The sequence below is a fragment of the Notamacropus eugenii genome, chromosome 1, assembly GCF_028372415.1.
Source record: "Notamacropus eugenii isolate mMacEug1 chromosome 1, mMacEug1.pri_v2, whole genome shotgun sequence".
Lineage (NCBI taxonomy): Eukaryota > Metazoa > Chordata > Mammalia > Diprotodontia > Macropodidae > Notamacropus > Notamacropus eugenii.
The window spans coordinates 519,349-542,356 of record NC_092872.1 but is presented as its reverse complement, the minus strand read 5'-3'; the positions used below and the strand labels follow the sequence as shown (position 1 = coordinate 542,356).

The 23,008-nt window shown below is 47.0% G+C and overlaps 2 protein-coding genes across 4 annotated transcripts in view; both read right to left on the bottom strand.

Moving 5' to 3' along the window:
- The window catches only part of LOC140530017 (uncharacterized), a 35,366-nt gene extending 13,468 nt beyond the window's left edge, over nt 1-21,898 (bottom strand). Inside the window, exons 1-6 of the mRNA XM_072649165.1 lie at nt 21,777-21,898; nt 21,252-21,378; nt 20,912-21,010; nt 17,989-18,704; nt 15,253-15,476; nt 14,901-15,091 (exon numbers count right to left, since the gene is read on the bottom strand). Coding sequence (XP_072505266.1) covers nt 14,901-15,091; nt 15,253-15,476; nt 17,989-18,704; nt 20,912-21,010; nt 21,252-21,378; nt 21,777-21,800 — 1,381 coding nt within the window. The 5' untranslated portion in view covers nt 21,801-21,898. The remainder of the gene's footprint in view (nt 1-14,900; nt 15,092-15,252; nt 15,477-17,988; nt 18,705-20,911; nt 21,011-21,251; nt 21,379-21,776) is intronic.
- On the bottom strand, nt 482-14,478 carry LOC140530091 (uncharacterized). Of its 3 annotated transcripts, none has more exons than XM_072649337.1 (5): nt 14,313-14,478; nt 12,217-12,343; nt 10,263-10,421; nt 7,970-8,125; nt 482-4,498 (listed from the first exon to the last, which is right to left on the bottom strand). In XM_072649337.1, the coding sequence occupies exons 1-5, from the start codon at nt 14,430-14,432 to the stop codon at nt 3,807-3,809; spliced, it is 1,254 nt and encodes a 417-aa protein (XP_072505438.1). In that variant the 5' UTR covers nt 14,433-14,478; the 3' UTR covers nt 482-3,806. The 3 variants fall into 3 exon arrangements, with proteins under 3 accessions (XP_072505438.1, XP_072505454.1, XP_072505447.1); XM_072649353.1 differs by lacking the exon at nt 14,313-14,478 and adding an exon at nt 13,652-14,302; XM_072649346.1 differs by lacking the exon at nt 14,313-14,478 and adding an exon at nt 12,898-13,560.
- Nucleotides 21,899-23,008: the final 1,110 nt, after the last annotated feature.

The following is a 23,008-nucleotide window of genomic DNA, read 5'->3' as shown; positions in this document are numbered from 1 at the left end:
TTTCTTCCTTAGAGCTCTCACTCTCATGTGTACTTTTTCAGAATGTCCTCCTTAAACTAAATTGTTCTCTAACCTTTAAAAAAAGTTTCCCCAAATTTCTTCTCCTTAATCATTAGCCTTCTTCACAGTTCCAAAACCCTTTCAACCACCTTAATGATTAGCAAGAAAAACAACTTTAAAAGACTTAAGAATTCTCCCAACCACTCCCAAGAAACCGATGATGAATCATGCTACCTAATGATAGACCCAAGGTTCAGAATTAAGCTTATATTTTTGGACATGGTAAATAGTAAGATTTGTTTTGCCTTACTATGCTTATTTGCTGCAAGAAACTGGAACTTTTTTTTACTAGCAAGGATTTTAGGGGGAAGATATGAGCTACTAATAGCATTATCCTCCAAAAGAAAAGAGGGTCATTGAAACATTTAAAGAAATACATAAAAGGGAACAGAAGTTAAGAAGGAGACACAAATAGGACAGCTTTGAAAAAAATGTTGAATTTATTAAATATTCTTAAAAAGCAAGCTATACATCATAGAGTCACAATTTTCCATATAATCTTGTTTTCTGTTCTACTTTGCATATGGAAATATTTCTTTTTGGTATTAAATTTAGATTTTAAAAGTTAAAAAAGAATGTAAACACATTGAACGTTGATCAATCACTAAACATTTATTAAACCCCTGTTGTGAGCCAGGCACTTGTGCTAAGCACCTGGGATACAAAAAGAGGCAAAAGACAGTCCCTGCCTTCAAGGAGCTCCCAATCTAACCGGGATAGACAGTATGCAAACAAATGTATACAAAGCAGGCTGTGTACTGGAAACATAGGAAATAAACACAGAGGGAAGGTGCTGGAATGAAGAGGGAATAGAGAAGGCTTCCGGTAAAAGGAATTTTAGTTGGGAGTTAAAGAAAATCAAAGAGGTCAGTGGTGGGAGTAGAGGGAAAGCTCCAGGTCCAGGTGTGGGGGATGACCAGAGCTGAGAGATGGAGTGTATTGCACAGGAGGGCAGTGTCGCTGGACTGAATGATACATGTTGGGGAAGAAGACTGGGGCTAGGTTGTGAAGGGCTTTGAAGATAGGGACTTTTCTGTGGTGGATCCCCAACACTTAGTTCAATGTCTGGCACAAGGTAGGTGCTTAATAGGAGCTTGTTGACTGAACCAGGTCCTAAAAATCACTTGAGATGGGAGAGTGACTTAGAGATGGTTTAAATGAACCTCGTCTAAAAGTCATAAAGGAATATTGGGCATAGCAGTTGTTGATAAGGGACAGTAAGTAGAATGCAAAAAATATGGCACTACCTTCTCCTAGTCTTAGAAGCAGGAGTGGGAGGTCTTCATCCTACTGACTCAAGTTGTAGGGGAGAAATTGTCCTCCTGAGGTTGGATTTCTGTTATAAATCAAGGATGTAGGAGTCAGGATCCCTTAAAAGGAAGAGGGTTACTTCTTTCACTGAGGTACTTAATAGATACTTAAGGAATGCTTGCTGTGAAGTAATGCAGGTGCAGCAGATACAGCTATCTTAGGGTGGAAAGGAAGGTATAGGTGTAGAAATGTTTGGAACCAAGGAACGGTGGAGATTTTGCCAGATGACTTTAGGCTCCCCAGCTAAGTGGGAAAAAGGTCAGCTGCTGAATATTATGGATATTCCTGGAGTTTGAAGATTATTTGGAACAAATATTTGAAGGAATATAATATAATAGGGAACAATAAGAGGAACAATTAAATGAATTCTGGGCATCAGCTAGGATCTAATTGAAGTTAGTGAGAGTTTGGGTTGGGTCCAGTTGATAGGATTTTGAGATTTCCTTCAAATACTGTCCTAGACACATGAGGACTGAGCAAATCGAGCAGAGGAGGAGATGATCCAGAATGGGGGATTAATAGGAAGCCAGATCATGGTAAACTCTGAAAATGGGCTGAGCCTGTATTTTATGAGAAGGGCAATAGGGAATTACTGAAGCTTCCATTTGGGAATAATGCAGTAAGACAGTGTTGAAGAAACAGTAATCTTGCAGCTGAATTTGGAGAGGACTGCAGCATGGGAGGATTTAAGGCAGAGACAGTCTTAGAGACCTTGACTGGTGTACAAAGTCTTGTCTGTTACTGTTAAGGTGAGATGTGCACTGAATACGCCATGGGTTCCTAATACACAGAAGATGCTCAGTAAACATTTTCTGAATGAATTACGATTGCTTTGTTTGCATAATTACTTGAGCAGGGCCACCTCAGGCTCTGACAGTTTCTTTTCTAAGAACTTTGGGGAAATTAGGATGTTGTGGTCCTTTTTAGTAGGGACCTGGGCTACAAGTAGACAAGAGGGAAGCCAGGATGAAGAGGCAAGGAGTTGGATGTGATTGCACAAGTGTTTGTAGGCGTCTCTTCTTTATAACAGCTGACACTGACCTAGTGCTTTTGAAGGCTGCAAAATGCTTTACAGACATTATCTAGTTTGAGCCTGACAGTAATCCAGGGAAGTAGTTCTATAGGTATTGTTATCTCCAGTTGATAGAGTTAAACTGAGGAAGTAGAAATGAAGAGAAAGTAAATAGCATGCTCATAGTCAGAAAGCTGATGTATTTCAGGGGAGTAATCCAGCTTCCTGCCTTTTCTACTCCAAATCCTGGTGTGGTTTTTTCCCACCACATCATAATGTCTCTCTCAAACCTAAGCCCCTGAACCTGACTTTCTGTGTCTTTGTGCCACTGCAAAAATCTCACTTCTCAATATTATCCCCACAGTCACTTTTCTCGAGCTAAACAAATTTGGTCTTGCTAGATTTCCCCAGGATACTTTCCTGCTGGAAATGTTTCCCAATTTCTTTCAAACTCAGCTCACAATGCTTCAGGAAGCCTTTCCAGCTACATTTCACCTAGGGGTTCCCCTACTCTTTTACAGGGTGTTCTCAAAGCTTTTACGTCGACACGAATTGCTCAGGTGTGCTCGCCTACCTTCCCTTGGGATTTCTATGTTCCTATGTACACCAGATTCGAAGGAATCTTTCTCAGAATGAGTGCAATACCACTTTTTCTATTTCAATCGCATCTTCCCTTACTGTCTATCTAGTACAGACACTGCTTCAAATTAGGGGATATGTGACACAGGGCAGCTGAAAGATGTGCCCAGATTCAGGGATGTTCTATTTATTGTCAGTAATAAACCACCGCAGGAAAATCATCCCCCAGTGCCTCAAAGCAATTGGCTTCATTCAGGACCACATTCTACAGGTTCTTTCAGGTTCTCCAGATGACCACCAGCATCATCCATTCAGGTTTGGAACTAGCAGGAGAAAGATTTCCATTTTTGTCAGCCTGATAATTTCATATTTAAGTTTATTAATAGATGAGTTTCAGACTTTCAGGAAGAAACTCTTTGGCTTATTTGTGACATCTTGGTACCTTCTTTAGAGCCAGCTTATGAGCTATATAAGACAAATGTCATTATTTATTAGTTATTGCTTGTTTTTGAAAAAACAAACAAGCAAAACCAGCATTAGCCAGTTTCATCACTCACTTTATTGGCCAGACTGTACTGAACAGTTGTTATGTGGATAGGATAATCTTCTGCTTGGTCAAAGGAAATCATGACAAAGAAGCGGAAGTTATAGAGAAGCTAATTCTGCTTCAAGCAAAGACACTTACTTCTCAACAAGGAGAGCTTTGCCAGGATGGAGCGGTCTGCCTCATGAGGTAGTGAACTCCGTTACAGCAGAAGCTGAATGACCAAGGATGTAGTAGAATTTGGTCCAGATCATGATCTTCGACTTTTGTAATCACGCTTTGCCTGCCATAGCTTCTGTCTCAACCCCAGTCGAGGTCCATCAGCCCATACAGCAGGCCCTTATAGAGCTGTTTCTTGGTGTGCACCTTAATGTGGTCTGTGAGTTCAGACTGCTTGGGGAATGCCTTATCGCACTCACTGCAGCAGAATGACTGCGCCTTGCTGTGTCTTCGCTGATGGACTTTCATGTCTGCTTTCATTCGAAAGCTCTTGCCACACTCTGGGCACTGAAAGGGCCTTTCTCCTGTGTGTATTCTAATGTGATCAGTGAGATAATGATGGGCGGTAAAGCCCTTACCACATTCGTTGCAGGAAAATGGCTTTTCCTCCCTATGCCGACGCTGGTGGGCCTTCATGTCTCCCTTTACTCCGAAGCTCTTGTCACACTCTGGGCACTGGAAGGGCCTCTCCCCAGTGTGCAGGGGCAGATGCTTGAGCAGATGCACCTTCTGAGGGAAGCTCTTGTCACACTCTGGGCACTGGAAGGGTCTCTCCCCAGTGTGTAGGCGCTGGTGCCTGAGCAGTCGAGACTTTTGGGCAAAGTTCTTTTCACACTCAGTGCACTGGAAGTGTTTTTTTGGCCTATGAACTCTAATGTGATTGGCTAACTGAGACTTGTGGGTGAAACCTTTGCTGCACGCACTACATCGGAAAGGTAAGGGCCCAGACCAATTCTGGTTCTGAGAGTCACATCCTGAAGATCCAGAATCCCCTGAAATTAAAAACAAAGATCTAGTCAGGAATTCATAGCTGCCCTACACAACATCTAAGGAACTCTGAAGGACCAGGGACTCTTGGCTCTAAGGCTTACTACCTATGTGATCCTGGGTACGTGAATCAACCAGCATTTACTGAGGTTGGCTTTGCCATATCTGATAAATAAGGGAGTTGGAGTAAATGGGCTAAAGTCTCCTGCAACTTTAAATCTATGAGCTTACTATGATCAATCAATTAAGCAACAAGCATTTATTAAGAACCTACTATGTGTCAGGCTCAGGGGACACAAAAAAACCTGCAAGTCTGTACTCTAAGGAGGCTCAAATTGTGTGGGCAGAGACAAATACATATTTAAAAATATTCAGAATAAACACACAATAAATACTAGAGAGTTAAAAACAAAAATAGGGAGGGAGGGAAGGCACCAGTAGCTGGAGGGATCCAGAAAGACTTTGTGGAGACAGTGGTGTTTGAGATGAGTTTTAAAGGAAATGAGGGATTCTAGGAGGCAGAGGTAAGGTGAGAACTGAGAATATTCCAGGGATAGAAGGCCATTAGTGCAAAGGCCTGGTAAAGGGAGATGCAGCTTTGTGTGGGGCTTGGTGAGAAGGTCAATTTAGTTACACTGTGCAGCGACGGAAGAGGAGGAAGGCATAAGGAACCTGGAAAGAAGGGTTAGGGTTAGACTATGAAGAGTTATAATACCACAGAAGTTTAACATTTGAGCTTATGGAATCTTCCTTTGGCAGCTGTACACCAAGGCTGGACTGGAGCTGGAGTGGCCCTGAGGTAGGGAGAGCAGGTATGGGGCCACTGCATTGATATCAGTGAGAGGTGAACAGGCTTGAATTAAGGTTGTAAGTGTGTAAGTAGTGAGAATGATATATGTGGAAAGAGATGCTATGGACATAGAAACTGCAGGAATTCATCAAATATATGGGTGAGGGAGACTGAGAATTTGAGGATAACAAGATCCAAGAATGGTGGTACCCTCAGGGGAGAAAAAAAAGTTCAAAAGAAGGGAGGTCAGTAGGAAGCTAAGAGTTCTGTTTTGGACATTTTGGGTGTGAGAGGTCTATGGGAATCCAGTCTGAAGTGTTCAAAATGCAGTCTGTAGAGCTCAGGAAAGAAACTGGGGCTGGGTAGCTAGATCTTGGAGACAACTGCATAGAGATAATTAAATCCATGGAAGCTGATAAAGTCACAGAGACAAAAAATGTGGAGAGAAACGGGCCAGGTTTTGTAAAGCCTTGGGACATAACCACAATAACTGAGTAGGAGAGAATGGTGTCCCAAAGACCCAAACAACAAAGAGTAGCCAGGAAGAGAGAGTCGTCAACAGTGTCAAATGCTGCAGATCCACAGAGTAGGATGAAGACTGAAAAAAAAAAGCCCAATCATTGGAACTGGAAGGGAGGAAATCATTGATCATTTTAGAAAGAGCAGTTACAGTGCAGTGAAGTGAGAAGCCAGATAGCAAAGGGGTGAGGACTGAGAGGAGAGGAAGAAGAGGTAATAAGTATAAACACTTTGCTTTTAGGAGTATAGATGGAAAAAAAGGAGGGATATAGCAGGAAACCATAAGGACCAGTGAAAGTTTTTTGATGACTGAGGAGACTGGCCATGTTGGGAAGCAGGAGGGGAGGAAACAGTAGACAGGGAGGAAGTGAGGATTAGAAAGTGTGAGAATAGATGAGAGCAGGGGTAGTCTGCTGGAGAAGAGAGAAGGGGATGGAAAAAAGGTCACAAGGGTTAGAAGCGCCACCTCATTATCAACCAAATGGAATCAAGGAAAAGAGAATAAGGGATATTGTCATGGGATTTGGAGAAAGAGGGGGAGAAGAGGGAGATTATGCCCTTAATTTCTTCAGTAAAGTAAGAGGTGAGGTACTTGGGTGAGATGAGGTTAGGAAAGAGTATGGGAGATTTAGGAATGAACAGAAAGTTTGGAGGAAAGGAGGGAAACACTTTGAAATAAAAGGCTTTCTTTGATGCAGGCAAGGCCCACTTGAGGCTAGATCTCTGTAGTAGCCCTGGTTATCATAGTTTCATGACTTCCTTCAGTAGCACATGGGGAGGAACGAAAAGGGAGCATGATGAAGTTTCCTGCCCTGCTCCCTCAAATTCCATCCCCAGTGAAGCTATCACTCTTTCCTTAAATTGACTTCTTCATTAACTCCAGTTGAGCCCATCAAATGTAATCATACTGCTTAGACAAGGTTTAAATGGATGCACATAACCAGGTGAGACATGACCCAGAGACATAAGGCTCTGACATGTCTTGTATTATCAAATGTGTGAATCCACAGAGTCCTCTCCCTGAAGGCAGACATGAAGGCCTGGAGAATGTTTATGAACAGCAGGCCTGGTTCATACGGATATAGTGACAGAAAGTTCCTTCCTCACCCTTTGTCATAACCGACATGTACATCATACTTTACATGGCACACTTTATATACATTCCCTTATTTGATGTTTGTAATAATCCCTGGAGCTATTGCACACATAACACATTGTGTGGGACTGAAACTACCTCCTTATTTATAGATGAGAAACTGAATCTCTCAATCAGAGAGACTGAGTTGCCCAGGGTCACACAGCTGATGCAAGGGAGAGGTGGACAGGCAGTGCCATGCTAGTCCTCCTGGGTCCACTTCTCCTTCCACAAGGCTGTGCAGCCTAATGGTCATGAGAAGAGAAGGAAGAACTAACTGTCTGCCTTTTCCCCGCCTGCCCAGACTCAAAGCTGGGCTCCAAGGCAAAGTCTGCTGAGATCGTTCTTTCTCCAAGTTCTTATTCACGTTGGAACAAATGTTTCCAGCAGAAAACTTTGGTTACTGGAAGTGGTGAACCCACTCTTAGGAAAGAAAGTCAGATAGAAGTACAATCTGTTTGTTCTGGAAGAGATACAATTATCCCTATCTTAGGACTTTGATCTTCTTTTTTATTTCAAGTATGCTTACCCTAGATAACTAAAAAGATGAGAGAAATCTCATTAGCTTAATAGGTAGGAAAAAACCCAACAACCCAAATGTGTGCCTTCTCCTTCCTAACTTACAGAGTTAACTAAGAAGCCAACCCTTCCTCTTCTGGGGGCAGAATCTGAAATCCTCTACAGAGTTCCTGACTTATTTATCTACTGGCAAGCAGCAGCAAAGCATCTTTCTTCAGGATGTTGAACAATGACCTCCTCAGTCAATGGCAGGTTTCATTTTACTTCTCAGAATTCAGGAGTTCAGATTTCCCAATCATGTTAAGAAAAACAGAAGACAGCTCCTCTAGGTGTGTTTCGTGGTGTTGTTTTAGGTCTGTAGTCCTCTCTAGGTGATTTCTTTATGAGGTCTCCTGAAGCTCAGTCCTGCCCTGATATCAGCCCACCATGAAAGGAAGACTTATTAAGTCCAAGGAGAAGGAGAATCAGAACATGCTGTCCTCATTTTTACTCCTTTTGCCCCTTCTAACTCACCCCAAAACAGCTGCACCTCTGTACTCTTCAAGTCAAGATGTTCATGATCACTGGAGCAGACTGCAAAGTCTTCTGTTTCCAAGTTCCCTTGATTGCAGATGAGTGGCTCTTCTTCTTCAATCTGGGTTACTGAGTCTGGTCTAGGGATGGCACAGCCTGGACAGAGGCCACAAAGAAGCAATTAAGTTTCTTTTCCTTCAGCTTACATTAGAGGTGCAAGGGATAGGAACACATACAAAAATCTGGGTTGTACGTGCTATAAAGCAGCATACAACTGCTCATACTGTAGCAGAGTGAATCTAACTCATTTGACTCGTAACTGCCAAAGAGTTGTTTGATTTCTCCTCTAAAAGGACTGTGCAGTTTATGTTGATTTAATAAAGTCAACTAAAATTATTTTTGTTATAAGAATTCCTAGAGAATGACTTGAGGGGATTCAAGATGAGCTGGGCTGTCACAAAACACATCTTCCAATCACTATGCTTTGAAAGTAACTGACCGCAGCTGAAATGTTCTCAGCAGTGTTCTTAGAGGCAGTTGTCACTGCTATTTGGTTCAGTGGGATGAGACTATGCCGTTCAGAACTAGGACACAGCATTCCCTCCCCAAATTCAAAATTATGGTTTTAAAAACATTCTATGTACCACAACCTTGTGAAATTGGCATCCAAGTACATTGTCCCCATTTTACAGATGAAGAAACAGGCTCACAGACATGTTATAATTTGTTTGTTCAAGGCCCATACTGTCTATAATGGAACTACCATTCAAACCTGGCTTTCCTAATTCTTCCTTCTCTGGGTCCTGCTCAGTTTCTACTACACCACGCTGTCCCTAGACAGTCTATGAAGGCAAGTTGTAAAGTATAAAAGAAAGGTGGAAAGAATGATTTGGACCTTGAGTTAGGCTTCCAATACTGAAAGGTAGTACTAGAGATGGGGAATTTGATAAGCAGAGATTGCCAAGGTTCAGATTGTCATCGTAATCCCTTCAAATCTAGCTTCTATCCTAATCAAGTCAATAAATGTTTATTAAATGTGTACTCTATGACAGGTATACAGACACAAATAGAACGAACAAAATAATAAAGCAAACAAAATATAAGCACATAAGATGCTTATATTTTCCCCAAACCATCACCATGAAGGTGATCACAGATTTTCTGGCTACTGTCAGCTGTTAGTCATTTCATATGCTCTTTGGACTTCTTGCAACTTTTGTACTCCAAGCTTGCTTTTGAAAGCTTCCCGATGCCTCTGTGAAGTCTTTCCAGAGTCTCCTCCCGACAACAGTGCTCTCTCCCTCACCTGAACATTCACAGCACTTGTCACCAGATATGCTGCCTCCACCCAGAGCTGCCTCCTGAGCTCTCCTATACTGACGTAGTGAATTGTTATTTGCATTTTCGAATATTTATGTCCTGCTTGTTTACATTCTAGGTATCCCTAAATAGACAAATTCTTTGAAAAGTACTGTGTAGTTTACGGTGACAAACAGTTTTAGTCAGATATATTTCCATGTAACTTTAGAATTCAAAGTGCCCTTCACCAAGTAGCAGTGATTATCAAATGAATGTTGAATATTAGTCATTTGGTATAGGTGGGTAGAAAAGAGGTAGGAAATTCCTGTTTACTATGCCAGATAAAGGTTGTGGTTTTTCTGTGTGTGTGTGAGACCAATATTTATATCAGCGCTTTTTTTTTGGTAGCAAAAAGCTGTCAACAAAATGGGTGCCCATCAAGTGGGGAATGGCTAGAAAATACCCCGACAGTATACGAATGTAGTAGAGTTCTACCGAATTTAAGAAATGTTGATGATGAGGAATTCAGGGAAAAGAGAAGATTTTTATCTATTGGTGAGTTAAATAAGCAGAACTAAAAGAATAAACACAATGAAAATATATATGAAAAAGATCACGGAAAGGAAATGATACTTTAAGCAACTAGAAAATCAATAATGAAGCCAACAGTGTACGATGTAATCTGCTCTCCTGAGGCTAACATTTGACTTCATATTTACAGGATTGCTTTTCCTTCTCAGATTCCAGAATCTTGGGTTTCTTGATTATAAGAAAAACAGGACAGAGTTGCTATCTGTGTATGGCACATGTGACAGTGAAGTTGTTTGGGGTCTGGAGCTCTGGACAGCCGATCTCTTTACCTGCCCCCTCAAAGCCCAGTCTTGCCCTGACATCAAACTCCAGCTCAGCTGGACCTAAGAGGGCAATTAAAGTCCCAGAAGGAAGAGAATCTGAACATGTCATCCTCAGTGCCATGCCCTTCACCTCTTCTTACCAGAAAACAGCTGCCCCTGTGTGCTCTTCATGTCAAGATGCCCATCAGTACTGGAACCAACAGCCAGTTCTCTTGTGCCCAAGCGTCCCTGATTTCTGATGAATGGCTCTTCCCCTCGTTCAATCTGGATTATCAAGTCGGGTTTGGAAATAGCATAGCCTTGGAAATGGCAAAGGCCACAAAACAGAAATTAAGTTAAATTTTCTTAAGAGCCCTAGAAGCACAAGTTTTGGGAACATCGATAATAAATGGGGACTTTATGGTGCTGTAGAAGAGAATGATTGTCAGCACCCTAGCATTAGGTTCCTAGAGTGAACCCAATTTATCTGGTTCTAAGCTGTCCTTGAGTTAACTCCTTCACACCTTTTGTGCACATTAATTGTATAATATCAGTTATAATTATTTTTGTTTTTCGAGTTCCTTCATAGTCAGTAACTCAGTTGTCAGGAAATGTCTTTTAATGGCTCAAATTATTGGCCACTATTCATTTTACATCCTCTTTGGTCTTTCTCCAACTTTTGTTCATCAAATATCTGTATTTTTAAACCTGACTAACCTCCTGTGTGTACCCTTTCCAGTGTACTTGAGACCACAATTATTTCTTCTTTCCCTGTAAATTTGCTGCAGTTATAATACGTGTCTGACAATCAGGTACAGCCTCCTGACATGTATTTTATTGTTGCAGCAAACTGTCATTAATCTTTTGTACTGATATTTGTCTTTATATATTTATAGCCTGTTAATGATCTCTCCAAACAGAACACAAGTTGCTTGAGGACCAATACATATTGTATCTCATACTACTATGTATTCCCTATAAAATTTAATAAAGTGCCCTTCACAGTAGGCATGAAACAAGCATTAATCCACTGACTGACTAGTGGAGTTAATGTTCCTCCACCTTGCTTCGATAGACACAAGGGGTATATGGAATTCTTGTTGGACATATTGGGGGAAACTTTTGTGAGTTACAATGCACCAACTATGTTAAATGAGAAACGGTGAGATGATTTGCAACTGCACCTGAGACCCCATGACTGGGAGAGGTTAATGTTAGCCAAGTTCAGTAAACATTACTGGAAAAAAAAAGATGCTATAGGGTATAAAGAACATGTTATAGACCTGAAGTGACAGGGAGGCCAAGTTCCATTAGTGTGACAGCCTGTGTAGGGACAGTGAACAAATTTTTTTAAATTCTAGGTGATTCCATTAAATAATGATGACCGCTATTGAAGTTTATTCTTTCCCTTTTGCATTGTATCTTATACTTCTAATGTTTATTGAATTGAATAATATTACTCTCTATGCATCTAGTCATTAAGGTCCAAAGATGTTTACAAAAGCTCTAAAATGCGAACTTTACCCCATATATACTAAAATATTTGGAACACCAATTTCTGTGTTGACACAAAAACGGAAACAAGACAGGCACCCATTGAGTGGTGAACAGGTGATGAAAAACTCTATAAAAAATAAGGAACAGATAGAGGTATTCCAAGAAACACTGGAAAACTTGTAGAAATGGTAGAATTGGGGGAGCAATATATGTAGTGACAATTACATAAATTAAAACATTAAAAAGACTTAGAATTCAGATTAATTGCAATGTTCAATCTTGATTCAGAAGAACAGATGACACGAAACCTTTCCCTCCACTCAGTAAATACCGAGAAGAACAGGGGAGCAGAATGTTACATACACTGTATGTGAAGCTGTTTTGTTTAACTGTTTTTCTTTGTTACAAGGGAAGGGGATACCAATACTGGGAAATTATTGGTGTTGAAAATAAAAGTTACAGTAAAACTTTTAAATAAAGTGATATTGTGAAAAGCATCCATCAGGATGGTGTTTCCAGAACAACTACCAGGATAGAAAAGTTGGATGATCTTTGGAGGTCTATTCCAATATCTAATTTTATTAGACACCCTCAAAGGTGCTGATGAAAACATCTTACCCAGTGAGAACAAGTTCTCATAGTTGGTCTTCGTGACATGCTTGTAAAGCTCCTTCTGCCACTCCTCTAAGGTCCCCCACTCCTGCTCCGTGAAATACATGGTCACATCATCAAATGTCACAGCCACCTGGAACCACAAGCATGAGTCTTACTGTCACTTGGCATCACCAATTCAGAAAATACCTTTTTCTATGTCATTTCTTTCACACAAGGTACATTCTATAAACTGATTCCCACCAGGTACATGTTAAATACTTTTATCACTGACAACAAGCAGAAGGCCTGGGGGCTCATCTTCCAAGACTGTAAGGCTTTTCTTCCCAAGGGTGTGGTAGCAACAATGTGGGCAGCTAATGGTTAAGCAAGGTGATGCAGTGTGTGAAAGGTGTGTTGAGGTAAACTGCAGGGAGCTAACCCGAGAACCTCAGAAAAATCACTCGACCTCTCTGGTAGGTGATGAGGATCCCTAGCTCCATCCCTGCTTGAAATTCCCAACCCAAGGCTTTGGAGCCTCTGCCCCTGGAGCACAGAAATGGTGATCTCTCCCCTCTCTCCCTTTCCCCAAAGTTACGGACTTTCACTTGTTCTCCCTGCCCCATAGCTCCATCTGTCCATCTTCTCTCAGCTGAGAAGCTTGCTGAGGTCATTTGCTGGGACCATGTACTTTTTCTCTCATCTCACCTCACTAAGATGCCATGTCCTTCACCTCTCTGTCACATGAAGAGATGGCCTTTCTCCTTGCAAAGGCAGTCCCCTCTGCACGCACTTTGGATCCCATCTCATCTGACACCATCTTCTCCGATAAACTGTCCCCTCTGGAGTCTCTGAGTTAGCTACTGTCCTATATATCTTGCCTCTCTACAATCTGTGCCTGGCTTTTGTCCTCGTCATTCAACCGAGATTGGTCTCTCCAAAGTTACCAGTTTCTTAATTGCCAGAGTCTTCTCAGTTCTCATCCTTCTTGACCCTGTCCATCATGGTCTTCTCCTTGACAGTCGGTTCTCTCTAGGTGTCCATGACGCTGCTCCTCCTTGGTTCTCTCCCACCGGACTTGACCGCTTCTCAGTCTCCTTGGCTGCATCTTCATCCAGGTCCCCCTGCTGACCACAGGTGTCCCCCAGGCTCGCCCTAGGTTCTTTTCTCTCTCTCTACTGTTTCTCTTGGTGATCTCATCAGCTTCCACAGATTCATGACCATTTCTGTGCAGATGACTTGCAGATCTACGTATTCAGCCTGAACTTGCCTAGAAACCTGATGAGATCGATCACCCAGTGAAATGGGGTGGACCTCCAGCCTCACGCTTCCAAGCGCCTGCTGGACAACCGGAACCGGCTGTCCCCAAGACACCCGAAACTGAACCCCCTCTCTTCTCCCCTAAGTGCCCCCTTCTTAGCCTCCCTGTTACGTGCAGGGTCATCACCGACGTTTCACTCACCCCTAAGTCCCATCTGTCGCCCAGGACTGCTCACGCTGCCCCCTCTTCTCCTCTGGTGCTGAAATAAGCGGAGGGGGGTGTCTCCCCCCTCGGGTCTGGGGGTGCCTTCGGCTCAGTTCTGACCATGGAACCCCTGCACCTACCCCTGTCCGTCCCCTTCCTGGCCCCCTCCCGCCTCCAGGCTTCCCGCGGCCCGGCTTCAATGCCACCCTCTCCACTCCACCAGGTCCGGGGCGCGTTTAGGGGAGTCTCCCGATCCTCCCCCGCGGGGGTTGTCTGTCCTGTCTTTGTACCCCCAGAGCTCAGCAGCACCGTGCCTGGCACACAGTAGGTGCTTCGTAAATGACGACGGGCTGTGTGGCCGCACGTGCTCAGCCGCCCCCCACCTCGGAGCCCAGGCCCCCTGGGGCGGGGGATGGGGTCTGGGTTCAAATTCCGCGTCAGCTCGGTGTTGTTAGCTGAGGGCTCAGTTTCCCCCTCTGTAAAACGGAGGGGGGTGAAGCCTCGGTGCTCCTCCCAGGTCCCTTCCAGCTCGGGATCTGGGCTCCTCGGGTGCCGTACGCTAAGGCCCGGAGCTGTCTTTCCCGCAGGCCGCAGACCCTTCCCGAGAGCTCCGCCTCCCTCGCCCCGGGCCTCTGCGGCCCGGCCTCGCAGCTCTTACCGGAGCAGGCGCCCCCGGCGCCATGGCCTCTAGGTCTCCTCGGGCCGGGAGCGCGGAGCGCGGAGCTCCGAGCCCGGCCCGGCGGTCAGGGGGAACCGCGCGCTGGGCCAAGAGCGGCATCGGGAACGCGCCCCGCCGGCCGCACGGAGGGGCCGCCCCTTCCCCAAGCTCCGCCCCCACAGCCCCGCCCGGGGGCGGGAGAGGGAACGCCCCTACTCTAACTCTCCCCGCCCCGCCCCTCCTGCGCGGGCTTCCTTCTCTCGGCCCCGCCCCTCCTGCCAAAGTTTCTCTTAGCCCCGCCCCTCCTCCTGCCCGGGCTTCTCTCGGCCCCGCCCCCTTCGGGCTTCCCAGCCTCCTAGCACCCCGCCCCCTTTCTCCCCTCCTTCTGCACGAGGAGCTGGCGGTCCCAGCCTCCCAGCGGGGCCCGGGCGCCTCTGGGCCAGACCCCCCGCCGCGCCGTCCTGGAGACGCGTTCCTTACAGCCCCTCGATGACCCCCACCTTTGCGGGTTCCCCCCGGTCTGCAGCCCTGACGCACTGCCGGCCGTGGCGCACGCGGTTTAATTCGATTGAAGGGTCTGGGCGGCACGTGCGGAACCCGCAGGCTTGCTGGACCGGGCGGGCCTCGTGTTACTGCCCTGCATCTCGGTGGATGCCCAGCGGGCGCAGTCGGGATGGTGGCTCCCGGAAGGCTGGCCCAGGCAGGGCCGAGGCTTGGGGTTAGGGCTGCCTCGCCGCTGGGGGGTCTTCAGGCGAAGGCTGCACGGCCCTGTCAGGAAGCTGTAGGAGGGAGCGTTTTCTGGACGCTCTCTGTAACCCCCAGACCTCTTCCGTGTCCCAGACATCTCCAAGGCAGCGCACTTAAAAGGCATTTCATTCCCGCCTTTTGGTTCTTCGGGGTCCCAGCCTGGGAGTCCTCCTCGTGCTCCTCCCACGCCCACCCGCCCCGCTTGGCTGTTTTCACGGCTCTTTCCTCCCCACTGGTTCCTCTGCGTCCAGTCTCTGCCCCCTCCAGACTGACCACGTGGATCCCCTGCTCAGTATTCTCCCCAAGTTTCCCGTGGCCTCCAGTGTACGGTAAAAACCCAACCCAACCACCCTCGCCCCCACACAAGCCTCCCAGATTCAGAGGTGACTTCAGGTGCCCTTGCAGTGCCACCTCTCCCTAAACAAGAATCCCTGGCAGCGCGTGCCTTGAGGTGGACGTGCAGCCTTTGCTCATCCTGACTGCCAGGAAGCCTTTTCCTCCTTCCGAGCCTCAGTTTCCCTCTTTGCGGCTCCCACTCATTGCTCCTAGGTCTGCCCTCTGGTGTCAGGTAGAAGAATCAGTCTAATTCCTCTTCCACCAACTGCAGAGAGCTGTCACGTCCCCCTGCCTTTTCTCTCCTAACCCACTGGCCTGGGTCAGCTCTGAGACTCCGTCCCATGATCCTCAGGCTGAAATGCTTTCCCTCATGTCTGCCTGTTTCCAGTGCCCTGCCTCTCCTATTTATTTCCTCTTTATCCTGTGTATGGGTTGTTTGAACGTACTTGCTTGGTTTGCCTATTTTCTCCATTAGATTGTGAGTTCCTTGAGGGCGAGGGATTGTCTTTTTGGGATTTAAAGGAAGCCAAAGCAGAGATGAGGAGGGAGAGTATTTTAGGTGTGGGGGACAGCCAGATAAAATGTCCACAGCCGAGACAGAGTCTTGTTAGTGGAACAACAAGCAAGGAGGTGAGTCCCTGGATCAGAGTATTTGTCAGGGAACAAGGTCTAAGAAAGCTGGAAAGGTAGCAGGGGGCTAGGTTACGAAGGGCTACTAATACTACTGAATATTTCTTAGTCATTAAATAATTTTTAAAGATACTCATTCTGAATAAGAAGTATGAAAAGTGTTTTAAGAAAGACAAAGGAAATCAGTTTGTTGGCAGAGAGGTTGTAAGTCAACATCACAATTTGGCACTTCATAGTAATAATAAACCTATATATATTTATAGAATCGGTTATTACCATAATCTGTCATTAACATGCTTTAAACAAAACACCGCAAGACGTTTAGTGAAACACTATCACAGAAAAATGATTCACCGTTTATTATGGTAACTCATTATTATTTAAAAACATAAAATGTTATGAAAAATACAGAATAACTCATAATTTCATGAATCCCTGACAAATTTCCAGGAATCATTATTCTTCATTCTGGAATCTGAAAGATTTTGCTGGGAACTTGAAAACACTAGTTCAAATGATGCCCTAAGTAAAGGTCACTGGGCCAAAAATGCACAGCAGAGAAATTAGACAAGTTTCCAAAAGTGATTACTTGGCCTTTGCCAAATAATATAGTGCTGTAAGGTTTATAAAGTGCTTTATAGGCATCAGTGAATTTGAGTCCACAAAACCTGTGAGGTATGTCTATAGGGATTATCTACATTTTATACAAGAGATAACTGATATTCTCAGTTAAATAACATGTTCGTGGTTATAGAACTAATAAATGCCAGAGTGCAGATTTAAACCCTCAGACTTCAAAGGTCCTTTATTTGATCCACCACAGTGCCTCCGTATTATATCAAATTTAACCTCCTGAGCCCCAGGTTTTAGTGCCAAACCCCTACTTCCAAAACCTTAACACTACTCATGGTCAGTTTTCTTCAGCTAAAGCTGGTCTTGATGGGTTTCTGCAGTCTACTTCCCCTGCCTCAGATACCTTTCGCCTGCCTAGTTAACCCAGCATAAAATCCTCCATGCAGGCTTTTCAGGTAAAGTCTGATAATGTTAGCTGGTGTTTTCAGAGCTCTTATGTCCATGGGAACTACCAAGATATGTTTGCATATATTTGCCTGTGGTCATGTTTCTTTGTAAGTGATCCTAGAGTCACTATATTTGAGGAATCTACTCGTTAGACTGAGTCAACAGGGACTATGTCTCCTATTTCTACTGCGTCCTCCCTCAGTAGAGGGCTCTGCACAAGTTGGGGACACTGCATGGGTTCACTGCGGTCAGATGACTCTCCACATCAACTGATGAGCTCTCAGGTTAAGAGAGGCTCCAATTATTGTTATGTCAGTAGCAAACTACATCAAGGAAACAACCCCACCAAGTTCCTCAACTGCAACAGGATGAAACTGGGACCACATTTATAGGATCTTCATTCAGCATGTTCAGTTTCACCCATCCATGTTTGAGACAGGTAAGGGAAAGATTTCCATCCCTGTCATGCTGACTATTCCTTACTTACATTTCCTCAGGGTTGTCTCTTAGGCTTTCAGGGCCTGACTTCTAGGCTTTTACAAAGAGTGAGAATATTTTACCAGCAGAGAGGCGATCCATTTTGGTAAGCTTTTCCTTGTTGCCTAATAAGCCCTTGGAGTCCAACAGCCTCCTTACTACTTCTTAATTTTACCTTATTTTTGAATGATGACAATTTGGTCCAGTTTGGTCACTCAAATTATTAGCCAGACTTTACTCACAACAGCTGGAGGGATGCTGTGTGGACAGGATACCAAACGATTGCTTGCTCCATGTAGAACTAGAATGAATGCTTTGAAGTTATTGGGATGTGGTTCCAGCTCAATCTAAAAATGTTGTAGAGGGATTGTTCTAGATAATATCTTAAGTCCCTTCCCACTGTAACACTGACTCTGAGTTAGGTTATACCTGATAATCACACCTTGTATATTATGGTTTTGTCTCAACCCCAGTCAAGGTCCATCAGTCCGAAGAGCAGGGCCCTGTAGTGCTGTTTCTTGGTGTGCACCTTAACATGGGCTGTGAGCTTGGACTGCTTGGGGAATGCCTTATCGCACTCGCTGCAGCAGAATGACCTGGCTGTGATGTGTCTTCGCTGGTGGACTCTCATGTCAGCTTTCATTCGAAAGTTTTTGCCACACTCTGGGCACTGGAAGGGCCTCTCCCCTGTATGCAATCTGATGTGCTCATTGAGATAACAATGTTTGGTGAAGCTCTTACCGCATTCATTGCAGGAGAATGGCTTATCTCCCCTGTGCTGGCGCTGATGGGCCTTCATGTCGGCTTTTAGCCTGAAGCACTCATCACACTCTGGGCACTGGAAAGGCCTCTCCCCTGTGTGCAGGCGCTGGTGCCGGAGAAGATGCCCCTTTTGGCGGAACCTCCTGTCACACTTGGGGCACTGGAAGGGTCTTTCCCCGGTATGAAGAAGCTGGTGCCGGAGTAATTCGTATTTTCCAGCAAAGTTCTTGTTACACTGTGTGCACCAGAAGTGTTTCTCTCGTCTGTGAATCCTAAAGTGTTTGGTTAACTGGGCCTTGTGAGTAAAGCCCTTGCTGCACTCACTGCAGCGGAATGGTAAGGGCTCAGACCAGTTCTGATTCTGAGAGTCATGTCCATGGTGGCTTTCCTGTTGTCCTGAAGTTGAAGATCCAGAGTCTCCTGGAATAAAAAACATCCAATCAGTCCTCATGACTTGATTTGGGGCTAACCGCAACTGCAAGAGTGGTGTTCTAAGTTTTGTAGTGTGCTTTACATACTGTTTCTAATTGATCCCCATGACAATCCTGGGAGATAGGTGCCCCCACATAACAGATGGGGACACTGAAGCTCAGAGAAGTTAAGTTGCTTGCTCATGGTCATGGAACTAATAAATATCTGTGGCAGGATTTGAACTCTTGCACTCAGGCCAGTGCTCATTTCTTTACGCGATGGCATCTCGCTATCATCAGGGAACATGTCTTATTTACCTTTGTAGTCTGCTTGGTATGGAGCTCAGCACTGCCAGCAGGCTGTATGGGAGGGAATACTGGCTCTGGAGTCAGATGATCTGGTTTTGGGACCCAGCTCTGACATTTACCAGCTGTGTAACTCCTCTGAGCCCCATGTGCAAAACTGTGACAATACCCCTTGCATTGTTGTGTGGACCAAATGGGACATTGCACACAAAATCCTAAAACACACTATATAAATGTAAAACACTAATTATTGTTTGTGGAACTGAATTTATCACTCTAGGTCCTTCTCCCAGTTAGGTACTGACTCTGGCTTGTCTTGCAGTGAAAAATCCAGTCGCTGTCTTGTGCTTCCCTGCCAGAGAGGCAATCACTCCCCCCCTAAATTCACTTCTTAATTAATGCAATGGAATATAATTAGATTGCTGAGACTGGATGGAAACTAGAGATGTAAATCTCAGGATGACAGCACTAAGGCCTATGTACTAAGGTACTATGTCAAGTGACACAAAAACCTGTTAGTCCGTATATTTCCCCCCTGAATGAAGCTAGTCAAGTGTGGAGGGGATAACGCTTTGGGAGAAGTGAGAACACCTTTTTCCAATTTGTGAAATGACTTACACAAAGGTCTTTGAGAGAGACTCAGGATCATTATTACCCTCTGAGTGTCACCATCATATTCAAGAAAGTTTCCAGGAAGATGCAGTGCTGGAGGAATGATAAATCCCCAGGAGGTGGAAGTGGAAACTTATGAAATGAGCACAGGGGAATTACTCAGAAACTGTGATTGATTTTCCCACACTCTGTGATGGGTAAGCAGGTTTAGCCAAAGTTTATGAAAATAAGAATAATAAATCATGAATACTGAAATGCTATGTTATCATTTTAAAGTTTTTATTTACTTTCCCTACAATTAATCTGTGATAACATATTAGTGGCATCTCAGGGTTATAAAACACTTTAAACATTTTACCTTATCTGGCCTTCACAACAACTCAGTGAAGTAATGAATATATAAAGTGCTTCGCATGTGATGCAAGTGAGTAAACAGAGTGGAATTGCTCAAAGTCCCACAGCTCTAGGTGGCAATAATAATAACAGCAATAACAGCTAACAAGTTAATAGCACCTATGGATGTCACGCACTGTGCCGAGGGCTTTACAAATATCTCATCTGATCCTCACGATAACTCCGATAACTCCGGGAGAGGCTGGTATTTATTATTTTACTCATTTTATGAAGAAACTGAGGTAAATAGAGGTTAAATGACTTGCCCAGGGTCACGCAGCTAATAAGTGCCTGAGGCTGAATTTGAACCCAGGTCTTCTTGACTCCAAAGCCCACTGCTCTATCTACTGTGCCACCTAGCTGCCTAGGTGGTTTAGTTGCCTGTCTAAGGGTCATGGGAAGAGAAAGATTAGGAGGGGGACCATCTAGCCCCATTCTGCCCGACTTCTTACATTCAGAAGGGGGTATGTCAGTACTGGCTCCCCCGCCCTCTCCTTCCAGTCTAGATGATCTGGGGCACAAGGGTCTAGAACACTGGCTACCAGTGGCAGAACTGGGAAAGGAAATCAGATAAGGGCTCAACCCTGTCCCCTATGAGATATAATCTTGTCCGTATTTTTGGATTTTTAACCTATTTTATTTCGGGGTCTTTTATTTAAGTAAAAGAGATGGCAGGAATCTCATCAAACTCTCCTCCTCCCGAACCACAGGGACAACCGGGAGCCCCTTAAACCTCCTTTTTCCTGCTCCCTGCCTTACCGCTCACTGGAAGTCAGTAACCAAGAGTGAAAAAATGACATCGGAGACCCGCGGACTCAGGAAAGGTTTGGTCTTGTCTGGGTCCGGGCCCTGGCCACTCTCGGGCCGGACACGCTGCCCAGGCCAGCTCTCGCCCTTCGCACTCACCACAAAGCTGCGGGCCGCGGTGCCCATCAGGGTCTCTGAGGAAGGGCTCCTCGCCCTGCTCCATGCGGGCGATCAGGTCCGGCTTGGGAACGGCACCGCCTGCGGAGGTTACGCAGAAGCAGCTGAGTGGGTTGGAAGCTTACCACCAGGACAAGCCCTAGGGTTGCAGATGTAAATGGGGGGAGCCCCCCTGCGGAGAGGTGAGTGTTAAATGTGCTGTGAACCCCTGGGTCTGAGGGGCTGGGGGGCGGGGGTCCTGACAAGTAACTAACAAAAAAAGCCACCCATAAAACAGTCTGAAAAGAGTCACTCAGAACCGGGCTTCGGGACAATACCGCACCCAGGGAGACCAAGGTTTCGTAGTTGACCGCCACCACGTGCTTGTAGAGCTCCCTCTGCCAGGCCTGCAGGCCTCGCCACTCCTGCTCCGTGAAATACACGGTCACGTCCTCGAACGTCACGGGCACCTGGAACACGCAGCACCCGCTCAGGACCGCCCATCCCCCCCACCCCCCAGGGGGGCCAGCCAACAAGGGGCCGCCCTGGGCGCTGGGGCTCCACTCCCGGGGCACCGGGCGCTCCCTCCCCCCGAAGGGCCGGGCTCCAGCTCCCCCCACCTCCCTGCGGGCCGCCGCGCTGGGGCGGGGAGGCTTGGGTTCCAGTCTCGCCTCGGCTCGGCGCTGTCCTGGGAAGGGCCTCAGTTTCCCTCTCGGGAAGGGGAGGGGCGGAGGCCTCGAGAGCTTCTCCCACGTCCCTCCCAGGATGGGCCGGAGGCCCGGAGCTGTCCCTCCCGCAGGCCCGCGCCCTCCCGGGGAGCTCCGCCTGCCTCGCCCCGGCCTCCGCGGCCCGGCGCGGCCGCTCTTACCGGAGCAGGCGCCCGAGCGGCCATGGCCGCCTCCTCGTCTGCCTCAGCCCGCGTCCGCCAGCTCGGGCCTCAGCCTCAGTCAGGCCGCGCGCCATCCGGGTCCCGCCCCACCTCCTCCCGGCAGAGAGGGGCCGCCCCTTCCCTCACGGCGCCGCTCCCTCCCAGCGCCCCCCTGCGGGCCGGCGGGGAACTGCCCCGAGCGCGGGCCCTCCCCTTCTGCCCGTCCCTGCTCTCTTCAGAACCGGTGCTGGCGGTACGGTACCGACAAGCACGCAGGGGCCCGGACGGGAGGAGTGCGACACAAGCCTCCAGGCTCGCAGGTCGAGGCTTCCGGGGCCGCCCCTGGGCTGTGGGGGCCTGCAGGGCCTTCGCGCTCCGCGGGGCGCTGCTCCCCAAGTCCAGTCTGCATCCTCGAGAGTCTAGACGCGCCAGCCCGACGGGAGCCCCCCTCTGCTGTGGGGGTTCAGTTCGCGAGGCTCCGGGGTCCCGGGATCTGCCCCTGGGACCCTGCCACGAGCCCCGGCCCGGCCACCCCCGAGGCCTCTCGCTCTGGCCTCCACGCGTGGCCGAGGGTTCCACGCGGACAGTCCGTGTCCCGCGTCCCCGTCCCTTCTGGTCTTGTGAGCCGGGACCCCGCCAGTCTGGGAAGATCCTGGTTCGAACCTTGCCGGGCTGGCAGCTCTTGGGTCCCTCCAGGGGGACCACTTCACTTTTCGGGGTAACCCTCCTCCGGGCTGGAGAAGAGAAGCCCCTTGGGATCACTGAGGGGAGAAGGAGACTCTGGGGTGTCCCACGGGAAGCCTCCCCGCGTCCCCACGCCCCGCTCCCACTGGGGGAGACTGGGGAGCTTCCCCTTCAGTGACGTCCAGGACCCCCAGTCGGGGGGGGGGGGGGCTGCTTCACCGAGCGTTCCTCAATTTCTGTTCGATACTCGATGGGATCGATGAGTCTCTTCGCTGCCTCCTCCGGATGTTCATCGTGGAGCTGGCATCTGATGGGAAAGGAAGCTTGGAGTCCTGCTCCCCTGGCCCAGAGTCAGACTGGACCCGAGAACTGCATCCCCCGGACCGCTAGTATTGGGGGATCGGATGAACGTGATGCTAGCCCGGCAGGCTTGCTCTCTGGCCCAGCTTCTGGCCCCAACCTCCTGGCAGGAAGGAAAGCCTCCCTTGGGGGAGAAGAGGCTGGGGATGTGTGTTCTGCTGCCCTTAGAGCCGGACAGCTGTGCCACC